Below are 11707 nucleotides of genomic sequence, written 5' to 3' on the forward strand. Positions count from 1 at the left end.
TAGAAACGACTGTGTATTCCCTGGTTACAAAGCGGGGCTGTGGCGGTCACCAGCATGTCCAGCAGGTCAGCAGACCAGCAGGGCCTCATCGTCACTGGCCTCCAACGTTGGGGAGCAGGGTGGTGGGGGACTCCTGCAGACACCCAATGGCTCTGGTGGGTGGGGGCCCAGGGTGCTACTGGCAGTGGGAGCCAGGGGGTGAGGGTCCTGGGCCGAGCAGGGCTCCCGAGGCGCTTCGGCAGGGGCCAGGCTGTCCACCAAAGAATCCCTGCAGGCCTTTCTGTCCTTGTCCCCCAGCCTGCACTCTGGGTCCCGCAGGCCGGAGGGGGGCGGCACAGCAGATACCGCCTCTGTTGCATGGCCTGGGACACTGGGGGGCCCATCCCCAGCCACCACAGGGCTGCCTGTGTCCGTGAGGGGTGCTGGGGGATCTGGGGTGGTCCCCGGTGCAGGCTGGAGGAGCCCGTCCCCCAGCACCGTCTGTGAGGTGCGCGCAGCGGTCAGCAGTGGGATCTGTCCCCGCGGTGCCCGCGGCTGGTGAAAGAGCCGGTTCCAGAGGCGGCCGAGGCGGCGGCGGGAGGGCCCTCGGCGGGAGGCGTGCCTGCGCATCTGTCTCCGCATGGCTGTGCGAAGGTTCTGTAGCACCGAGGCCTGGAGGGTGGGGCGGTGGCTGAGAGGGCAGAGGTCAGCACGACCCCGAGACCAACTCGTTCTCCCCAACGTGGCCGTCCGTGGTGGCCCCCCACATCACCCTGCCCCGGCCTCACCTTCCGCCTCCCTCGACCCCTGGGCCATGCACTGTCCGACCTGGCCCCTAAATCTCCCGGTCTGGGCGTTCTCCGAGGTCCAAGCAGGAGCCCCGCCCGGGGCGGGATCTCACCCTCTGGCGCTCACCTGGGACGCACTGTAGACGGGAAAGTCCTCCACGGGCGGAATGAGGCCCTGCGCGATGAGCTGCCCATAGGACGGGGGTGCCTCCCGCCGCACAAACTCAGCCTCCAGGCGCGTCATCTGGGTCTCGAAGGCCCTGAAAGTCGCGGGCAGGAGGGCAGCATGGCGGCGCTGGCCAGGACCGCACTCTCCCTCCGACATACACGGGGTCCCCAGCCCTCCACTCTAACCTCCCAGGACGCACAGAAGTCCACCAGCCGCGGCCCGAGCTGGGGGATGCAGCCCTCGCGGCGGAGCGCGGGGCAGGGAGCCCCGCCCCTCCCCACTGCGGCGGCGCGGCCCCGCCCACCTGTACTCCTGCGTGCGCAGCGAGTAGAGTTTGAAGGCGCAGCCCAGCGCGATGACCAGCAGCAGGCCGCACACCAGGCTGCCGATGAGGGCGGCGGTGATGACCTTCCGCGGCACCGCCGCCAGACAGCCGTGCTCGTCGCTGCCGTCCTGGCAATCCTCCTGGCCGTCACAGCGCCACGTCTCGAAGATGCACAGGTTGGTGCCGCAGTGGAAGGTGCCAGGCTGGCAGGAGAAGCAGTTCTTCTCGTCGGCGCCGTCGGGGCAGCTCTTCTGGTTGTTGCAGCGGTCGGCGGGCGCGTAGCACAGGCCGCTGCCGCCCTCGCAGGGGTACTGGTCGGGCGGGCAGGCGGGGCAGCCCTGCTCGTCGCGGCCGCTGGCACAGTGCCACCAGCCGTCGCAGCGCTGCGGCTCCGAGAAGCAGCCCTGCTCGCCCGCGTCCCCCGCGGCCCCCTCGCTGCTGCTCCCACACGGCTGCTCCCACGGGAGGCAGTAGCCCTTCACCTGATAGGTGGCGTTGAAGCCGTGGCCGGCGCTGCGGGCGCGGGCGTGGTAGGCCACGGTGAGGCGGCCCTGGGCGGCCTCCAGGCTCACGGGCCGGTGGTTGCTGCGGTAGGACAGCGTCTGCAGCAGGCGGTCCCCGCGCTCGCCCAGGCCCTCGTACACCTGCACGTAGTCGTCGTAGCCCAGCCGCAGCTCCAGCTGCAGCAGCACGCGCCGCGGGTCCTGCGTGTCCACCAGCCACGTGCAGTGAAGGTCCGAGGGCCCACGGGCTGCGCCAAACAGGTCCGGGGAGGCGAAGGAGCCGTAGAAGCTGCCCAGCCGCCGGCCACATGCCAGGTCGGGGCAGCCGGCCTCGTCGGAGCCGTCCCCGCAGTCCTGCGTGCCATCGCAGCGCCGCTCGGCCGGCAGGCAGCGCGTAGAGCGCGCCCCGCTGCAGGGGAAGGTGCCCCCCGGGCACAGGCTGCCGGGTGGCTCAGAGGCAGGCGCCGAGCAGTTGCCCTCGTCAGAGCCGTCGCCACACTCGTCCACAGTGTTGCATTGCCACGGCCCGGGCAGGCACTTGCCGTTATCACAGCGGAACTCGTCTGCCTGGCAGGACGCCTGGCCCAGCTTCCCTGTGGGGTGAAGAGCATGGGGGAAGGGGGCAGTCAGGGGAGAGCAGAGCCTCGCTCCAGCGTGGGACCGGGGGCCAGGAGCAGGTAGGGTGGTTCCCCTGTCCTGGGGTGGCAGGGCCTCTCCATGGCCACCCGAGGTGCAGAGACCCCTCAAATGCCAGAGTGGGCTCATCCCTGACTTGACCAAAGGGTGAGGGGTGAGCCACTCACTCTAGCCAAGTCTAGGAAGTGGGGTCAGGGAACTCGAGGGGAAGACCCTGCAGGGAGTGGGCCAAGAGAGGGCACTGCCTGGGCCCTCGGAGCCCTCGGGCTCTGTGGTGCCCTGCCCCACCGTGCCGCCAGCATCACCTCGGATGTACGAGAGACGGAAGCCCTGGGCCTGGCCGGAGCTGGAGGCGTCAGAGTGGAAGAAGATCCACACGTGGTCCCGGGCAGAGATGAAGGCAGGCGGGATGGCAGAGCCACAGAGCCGGAAGGCCTCCTGGCGGGGCGGGGCTGCTGGGCCCAGCATGAGCCAGTCCAGGGAGCACTGGTGGGACTCCTCCACGTCAAAGTTGCGGAAGCTGCCGGGCAGAGAAGAAGAAGGACCATGGGTGTGGGCGGGCAGGCAGGGAGCCCACAGACCTGAGCTTACGGCAAGGGTGGCCAGCCACACTGGTCCCTCTACTCCTTCACGCTGGGCCTCTTAGTGTGACCCCAGCCACCATCCAGGGGCCTGAGGGTGGCTGCATGAAGAATCAGAACAACCGTGGACATCCCCATTGAGGCTCTGGGAGGGCCTCACCTTTCTGCCCTCCATCCGCACACACAGTGCCCACCCCAAAGCCAAAGTGGAGGGGGAGTCAGTTCCTTCCCCTGACACTGTCTCTTCAAGGGCAAGACCCAAGAGTCCAGATCCCTCCCATACTGGGTCTGCTGGGACAGACCTAGCACAAACTCACAGGCTTATCCAGTGAGGGGGCACACGCACACAGGGCTGGCCTAGCCTACATCTGGGTGACAGCTTGTCTCCTGGGGAGAAATGCTGGAGCTGGCCTCCCACCCAGGCTGTAGGGCAGGCAGGCCACAGGGCCAGGGAGTACCCTAGAAGTGGCCACTAAGGGTGGAGTCTTTGAAGAAAGAGTGCCTGAGAGCCACGGCCCTGCGGCCACAGGGAAACTGGCAGGACCACCAGGAGAGACCCCCATCGTGTGCATCACATCCCTGTGCTTTGGAGCTAGGGAGTACCCGGGCCTGCTGGGCTTTGGCATGTAGGAGAGTGACACCTCAGCCAGACACCCCATGGCCACCCCAGGCCAGGGGTTCCAGCCTCAGTTCCACTGTCTAGCCACCTCATCCCAGCATCCTCTGCACATCCCTGCAGCTACAGCACCGGGCTCCTGCCTGGCTCCCTCTCCTGCCGAGACTGCCCCCAGACCCCGGGGGAAAAACCCTGCTCTAGGCTCCATGCCAGCCTGGCCTCAAGCCACCTGCAGGACACTTCTGCCACCTCAGGGACAGCTGGACCACGCCAACCAGTCCCCAGGGCTTCTCTCCCTGGCCGGGCTGAGGTGACTGACAGCCCCCACTCCTCATGAGAGAGGCTCTCGCAGAAGTCCAGCAGGAGAGGCAACCAGCTGCAGGGACCCACAGAGCCCGGGGCACGCTCACATGCTCACACGCACCCACACACATGAACTTACACACATATCTGCTCACAGCTGCCCTCTGTACCTGTTCATACATGTGCTCACTCACATGCACGCATTCACACGTGCTCTCATACATGCCCTCTACACCTGTTCATACATGCACTCACGTGCATGTACCGTCACACACCCACACACTCTTTCACATACACACTCACTCAGCCTGTGTAAGGCCCACGGAGTCTCCCTCTGATGCCCTAGGTCCCCTTACCTGATGGTGATCATATCCCCACGGTCACCCTGGATGTACCAGCTGCAGTTGGTGCCCGGCGGGTAGTTGAGGGGCCAGGCTGGGCTGTAGATGACACCGCGCCGTTCCGTGTGCTGTTCTAGCTTTCCGCTGCAGGCAGCTGTCGGGAGAAGGGGCTGAGAAGTGCTGTCCTCCCGTTTGGGTGGGAGGTGAGGTGGGAGGCCCACTTGATCCCCCCCATGGCTTGAGCACAGGCCTGCCCCAGGGTGGGATCAAGTCAGATGAGGGTAGCCATGGCCAGGGCAAGGCCAACCTCAAGACTTCACTGGAATTCCGTATGGAGGGCCAAGGACCCACAAGGACTTGGGGCAGCCTCAGCTCCCAACCCTGCCCCGTGCACCAGAGTGTAGGTCTCATTCCCCACTCCCGGCAGGGCTGTGAATGAACCCACCGGCAGTCCCCTTGGCACCTCCGGGGTGCAGCCTGCGTGGACAGTCCTGCTGTGGTTCCCTGCCTGCCCTCTCTGATACAGGTATAAATACAGGCCTCAGCCCTGGGAAGGGAGGGGCTTTGCTCACCCAGCACATATTTACTGAGTAGCTACTAAGTGCCCGGCACAAGTACTAGGTGTGCTGAGTAAGACAGTCAAAAGCCCTGCCCCATGGAGGCTGCCGGGAGAACAGACATGCTGATCTCTGGGTGGAGTAAAGATCATAACACAGGCCTGCAGGGAGGCCAGTGTCCAGATGTGGCTGGAAACACAGGCTGAGTCTGCTCCCACCTTGTGTGGCACTGGGGTTTCATCCTGAGCGTAAGTGGGAAGCCACTGGAGGTAGATGTCATAACCGGACAAGGAGACAGGCTCAGAGAGGATAAGTGACCTTCCTGTGGCCACACAGCAGTAGGTGGCGGAGTCAGACTCGACCCTGGTCCCCTGGTAGGATCGGCCTCTCACTGCCATCCGTGAACCCACGCACCAGGGACAAGTGCGGGTTATCATTCCAGCCAGTATGATGAAGCAGTGTCACCACGCCCAGCCCTGCCAGCCTCACTTCACCCTCTTCATTACCCATGCCTCTGCTTCCAGCTGAGCCTGCCTAGCCTGAAGACTGCAGAGCTGACCCCGGTGTCAGGCAAGGTCCCTGCACTTGGCCACACCCACCCCTCCCAGCCCCTGCAGCCCTCCACCACACCACCTCATCTGATCCTCACAAAAACCTGTGGCAAAGGCAGGGCCCATTATACAGATGGAGAAACTGAGGTCAGTAACACCACCTCCTCACTCTCCCACTGCCTGGCACCTTCCACTGTCGCCCTAGAAACCAGGGTCTCTCTGCTGGCTCTTAACAAGACTCTTTGGGACCCCAAACTGCACGGCTGCAGAAAGGAGAGTGGAAGCCTCCAGCCGCCTCCCGTGCTCATAGGACTGTGACCTGGAGGTCCAGGTCATCTGATACTCTGACTAACGGGGAAGTGGAAACCCCCACAGACAGCTCACAAAAGCATCAAAGGACTAGAAGAGAAACACCACACTTAACCCTAAAACACGGCTGGGCACCCTTGGGCTGCCATCAGAGCCCCAATAGTCCCTGGTCACCAAGGCACCAGCCAGACCTCTCTGCTTGGCACTCACCTGTGGCCCAGAAGGCCAGCCTTCCTGACCCTCAGATTTCTTACCTATTAAGCAGGAGCATTATTGCACCTGCTTAATAGGTAGATTAATAGGTAGAGCACCCAGGAGGGGAAGGACAAGGGCCCCTTCCCTCTGACAGATGAGCCCCCCCCCCCCCCGAGACCCTGGGTGCTGACCAGGGGGCCTGGCAGGTGTGAGGCTATGAAACCAGAAGAAGCTTCTCCTCCTGGATGGTGCTGGACAAGAGATTCACAGGCAGGGAGAGCCTAGTATGGCTGGCTCAAATCTCTAAAGGACATGATTAACGAGAAGTCAGGAGACTCCGTCAGCCAGGGTGGGAACCACCCTTTGTTGCCTTGACCCTCAGCCCCTGGGACAGGGCCTGGAGCAAAGCAGGGCCTAGTCTGTACCTACCCTGGCCTGGAGGCCTTCCTCAGGGACAAAACACTCAGGCCAGGGTCCTCACCCACAGTGGTTGCAGAAAGCCAGGCCCGTGCATCTTCTACAGGCATCACCTGCCTCAGCCAGAATCTTCTTCCTGACCTACGTCTATCCTCCTTTCCAGAGTCAGGCAGCCTGTCTCTGGAACCACCAGTCAAGTCAGGAGCAGGTGACGAGGCAGCAGCCAGTCCAGCCCTACCTCTCAACAAAGCCCCTGACAGCATGTCCCCCACACAGCCTTACCCCTGAGCACTCCCCAAGGCTGCCCAGAAATTCCCACCTAGGCGGCAGCGAAAGCACTCGGTTTGCTCTTCTCCAAAGTGGGGGCACAGAGCTCATGTCCTCTGCAGCCATCAGCCTGGCCCACTCACAGTGAACGTGGAGCCAGAGAGAGGGAGCTGTGAGCTCTGGTCAGGGCCTCCTGACTGGATGCTGCTTGGCCGTGAGCCTGGAGGCTGCCACCAGCTCAGACAACCAACTCCAGGCCTCTGCATGATGGCAGCCTCACTCCCACCCCAACAAGTCACCCCGGGACCCAGGCACAGGTGGGGGAAAGGCCTCACAAATCCAGTTCCAGGGCCCACATTGCCAGGCACTCCATTCAACCCTAGGCCTCACCTTGTCCATCAGTAAAATGGAGCCCATGGGTGCTGCTTGTCTCAGAGGTAGTCGGGAAATTCTAGGAAAGTGGCAGCCTCTAGGCAGATATTCATGTGATGCGGTGAGTGGGGGTACGCCCTGCGGGGGGGTGAGGATCCCACAGAGTGTGTGATGATGGGCAGGTAGTGACAGGTGCTAGGAGGACCGTGTGTTTGCAGGATAGAGGGTGTGCGGTGTCAGGGGGCAGAGAGGCCTGTCTGAGCTTTAAATGGAGGTGACCCGTGTTCACTCCAGCAGAAGACCGCTCGGCCCTCAGGCTCGGGTGGCCCTGCTCAGGGGGGCAAGGGATGAATGAGCACTTTCAGACCAGCGAGCGTCCTTCTTTCCCGGTCCAAAGAGTCATGAAATGCTCTTGAGGAAGCATGAGCAAGGCCCGATAGAGCACAATTTGCGGATCTGGTTTCCAGAGGCAATCAATACTCCAGACAACCTGCCTGCTCTAACGGCACAGCAGAGAGCTGGGGGCCCCACCCCGGTGCTCGGGGAAGCTGCCAGGGGAGTGGAAGGCAGCCCGGACACGCTGTCCAGGTCAGGAAGCTGGCGCCACGGCAGCCACACGGCCTAGCCCAGAGTCCGGGGTGCGGGAGGTGACGACCTGCGGCAGGACAGGGGCTGAGAGGCCAACACCCGTGAGGTTTCCAGGCAGTCCAGCTGGGCCCTCAGGGGTGTCTGGGTGGTCACCTCAGGCAGCCAGAAGCTGCTCTCCAATGCTCTTAGCAATGCTAGCGGGATAGAGCTAGACTCCAGGAGAGCTAGGGCCCCAGACTGCCACCTGTGGCCACCTAGGCCGCCACGCAGTCAGGCTCCCAGGGCGCCACGCATAGGCGCCCTGATGCGAACCGCAGCCCCTGAAACTGGGGAATGAGGGCCTGCTGAGAACAATGTGGACCCTGGCTAAAAACAACCAAATGTGCAGACCTGGATGGCTGTCTTTGTCTCCCTGGCACTACGAGGGAACCTTGTCCCTATAGCAACACTGTTCTAAACCTGGGGCACGGGCATGTGGCAGATGTGTTGGGAGGTCACAGGCCCACCCACCATAGCAGCAGAAGGCCTCACCTGGGGCTCACAGTCTGTAAGATCCGGCCCCCCTCCCCCCCTCCCTCCCACTCTCTACTGTGGTCATAGACCCCTGACCCCGGCAGGGCCAGTCAGCCTCCTCTGGAAAATTGGGATGGGGAGACTGGGCAGTTAGCGGTGAGGGCCAGGACACCAGGCAGCACTGGGGCTGGCTCGGTGCTGAGTAAGGCAGGGCCCCAGGCCAGCTGTGTCAGTAGAGGAGGCCAGACAGCAGGGAGCAGGAGATGATGTGCAGGGGGAACCAGGAGGGAGCCTGCGGAGCCACATCTGAGAGATGGGCCTCTGAAAGCAGCCTCTGTGGGCCCTGGGCCTCCCCATCCCAGTGACCCTGGCCAGCAGAAATCCCTCTCCCTGAGCCAGCCTCAGTGGCTTTCTGCTACGAGGCACTGAGCAGAACGAGAAGTCCCAGGTGCCTCCAAACCACTATGCAGCCCTGCAGACAGCAAATGAGTCACCGACCCCCCACATTGGAGACCACACATTCTCCCCAGCTCCCTAAGGCCCTCCTCAGATGCCCCCTGGTGGCCCCAGGGCCCTGAGGGCCTGGGCTTCCCCGCAGCAGCCCCTCAGCAAAGAGCAAACACCCTGATGGCCTCAGTCTCCCCTCCTGCTCCTGACAGCCTTTGCTGGCCCTGGCATTGGGCCAGAGCACAAAGATGGCCCGTGGATGGCTGGACCCACTCAGACAGGAGGAGGCAGGGAGGAGCAGTTCTGACCATGTGTCTTGGGTTCGGTAGGTCTACTTGGCAACCACCGATCCCAGGGCCAAAACATCAGCCAAAGTGTTCATCTCTCTCCTGCACACCAGCTGGCCTGAAGCTGGTCTTGCCCAGACAGACCAGCTGAACCCAGGCTGAGCCACCTACTTTTCTAACTCACAACCAAGTCAGTATTTTCCCGGCTCTGGGTGATCCTGGCACCAGGTACCCGGCAACTGGACCCCACCCTTGTAGCCTCAAGCCTGCCAGAGTCATTCAAACTAGCCCATTCTGAGTTGTTTCCCCTTCCCTGACTTGACTTCCCCCCTCTCAAGACACATAGATAACAAACTTGTCTGTCAATGGCATTGGCCTCTCTGTGCCATCACCCATTCATACCTTTATAAATTCAATCCCAGGTATAATTTTAAAACAGGCAAGCATCTCATGGTGCCTTGTGGCCTCAGGGAACCCCACAGTCTACAGGAAGCACAATCTGTCGATTCTACTGGACCTGTGACAGTTTGCTAGTGGCATTAAGCCACCATGTGTCATTGCCATGCTGAGCACCTTGCCTCATTTGCCCATTGACCCTAATAAGCAGGCTCTGAGGTAGATCCTGTTATCTCATCCATTTTAAAAAGAGAAACTGAGACTCAAGGAGGTGTAAGCTTGCCCAGGGCCAAATGGCTCCTTTGTGATGCAGAAAAAATGCACAAGGACTGAAGCTGAAAGAGGCCAGCTGACCTCAGGGGTGGACAGGCCCTGAAGGCCTGTCCTCAGAGGTCACTAAACCAGAAGGACAGGGAGGAAGGGAAGAAAGAGAGAAGCATCTTACTCACCTAAGGCAGGGACTGCGCTGCTGAGCCGCCCAGTGAGGACGATGTTCACTGTGGGAAATACAGGGAGGAGTCAGTAGGGAGCAGTGACTCTTGGGGACCCAGACACCTGCACTGAGCCAACAGCAGCCCTTGATGGGCACAGGACAACACGGCCAAACCCCTGGCTGGTTCTCTTCATCTCGCAGGGCAAGGCCCAGAGTGCTGCTGCCACAGAGACTTCTACTCCCACCCGGTCCTGCCAGATGGGCAGAGGGGAGGGCCACAGAGGGTCTCAGGACCCACCCCCCACTCCCACAGCCAAAGAGAGTGGGGTTCAAGGTTGGCTGCACTCTGGCTGCTCCCCAGGCCTGGGAATTCTAACTCCTGTAGGATGGGGTGTATTTCTGTCTCCCCTGTCCAGCTTGGGAATTCATGCCTGGACCACCCTGGTTCAGCCTGGATAAGGGCTCTGCCTGCAAGGGGGCCCCTACCACTTGGAAGGGCTTCCTCCCTCTGAGGGGCCTTGCCAGCCACGGGGTCTACCAGCAGTCAGGGCAGGAAGAAGCAGTTCTGATTACCACATTTTATAGGGATGCACAGTTAGCAGGATTCAAGGTCCACTCACTGTGCCATGCTGACCTTGAGAAGAGAGGCAAAGAAATCTGCCACCTACCCCCTCAAGTATCCACCTGCATAGCCTTGGTCCTTTGCTTTCACCTACTGCTTTCCTGCAAGGGGGTTATAGGACCAAGAGGGGAATATGGGCAAACTCAGCTTCCCGGGGTTCAGGATGCCCCCTTCCCCCAACATCAAGGATGCCAAGGGAGGCAGAGAGCATCTCTGCCCAGGTCAGCCCCCAACTGGTGAGGAAGCAGGGGCAGATAGATGCCCCCTCTGAAAACACCCAGGCTCTGCTAGGCAGAGCCCATGCCACATCTGGGCAGGGAGGGCCCCCTGGGGGAAGCCCAGCACCCAGCAGCTCAGAGTCCAGAGAGCATATGGTACTAACAGACTGGGGAGTGGGCGCTTTGGAGGGGTGGGGTCCCAGCCCTTAGCCATTCACACAGCTGAGGCAAGGGGCCTTCCACAAGACTCAGAGCTCCCTGATTATTGAAGGGCAGAGGAGGGTGCAGCTGAACGCTGACAGGTTTCTTTTTTACTATGTCATTTCAGTAGCTTCAGCAAACCTACGGGGCTTACAGAATCTTCACTAGTGACACCATAGGGTGTCCCCTGATGACCCCAAGCTCAGATAATGGCCTCCCTCCTCCTCATGGTAAATAAAGGAGCCATGTGGGTTGAGGATTTAACTCCTTTCTTTCCCTCTCCCCCACACAGGGCGGTGGAAAGGTGGACAGAAAAACTCCCGGACAGGGCAGGAGTCCCTCCCCGCCCCCCTCAGGTGCCAGGCCTGGACAGGTCCCCGGGTCCTCCCCAGACACACCACTCGGGCTGAACAGGCCTGCCCCGCTGGGTCTAAGAGACACAAAGGGAAGACAGGAGTCACTCTCCCAGCTGCCTCCCGCCGGCATCCTCAACGCGGCTCCCGCTAGCACCCGCCCCCGCCTCAAGTCCCGGCAGGAAACAGTTCCTTCTTCTGGGGACTACCGGCCGCAGACCCGCCCGCCTCGCCTTTGTCCGCAGCTCCGGAGGCCCCAGCCCCGGCAGGCCGGGCGGAAAGCCGCTGCCTGCCAACCCCGGCCGCCCGCACCACCCGGGCGCCCCGCGCCCCGGGATCCGCGCGCTGTTCCGAGCCGGGCGGGAGCCGGGGTTCGGCTGCCAGAGTCGCCCCCCACCCAGGCCTGACACCCCAGCAGGCCAGGGATCCAGGGGGCCGTCTGCTCGCGCAGGGCGCGTCCGGGAAGCCCCGGCCGGAGCCCGGGGGAGCGGCGCGGGCCGGGGTCGCCCAGGGCGCGGCGCGGAGCTGCGAGGCGGGGGCGCGGACCCACCCGGCCTGCGCGGCCCACTCACCCAGGCAGACGACGGCGAGCTGTGCCCGGGCGCCCGGCGCCCCCTCCGGCCCCGCGGTCGTCCGCTTCTCCATGCCGGGGCCGGCCGCCCGCGGGCGCCGCCTCCTGCCCCCCCGGCTGCGGCTCCGGCTCCGGCTGCGGCTCCGGCTCCGGCTCGGGCTCCCGCGGC

The 11707-nt window shown here is 62.7% G+C and overlaps 1 protein-coding gene across 1 annotated transcript; it reads right to left on the reverse strand.

The window, feature by feature from the left end:
- Positions 1-11681, reverse strand: LRP3 (LDL receptor related protein 3). The gene is made up of 7 exons (XM_049620779.1): positions 11540-11681; positions 9590-9637; positions 4257-4395; positions 2706-2920; positions 1241-2357; positions 895-1027; positions 1-651 (listed from the first exon to the last, which is right to left on the reverse strand). Exons 1-7 carry the CDS (start codon positions 11610-11612, stop codon positions 67-69), a joined length of 2310 nt encoding a protein of 769 aa, XP_049476736.1. The 5' UTR covers positions 11613-11681; the 3' UTR covers positions 1-66.
- Positions 11682-11707: the final 26 nt, after the last annotated feature.

This window comes from Panthera uncia, assembly GCF_023721935.1.
Source record: "Panthera uncia isolate 11264 chromosome E2 unlocalized genomic scaffold, Puncia_PCG_1.0 HiC_scaffold_19, whole genome shotgun sequence".
Taxonomy (NCBI): domain Eukaryota; kingdom Metazoa; phylum Chordata; class Mammalia; order Carnivora; family Felidae; genus Panthera; species Panthera uncia.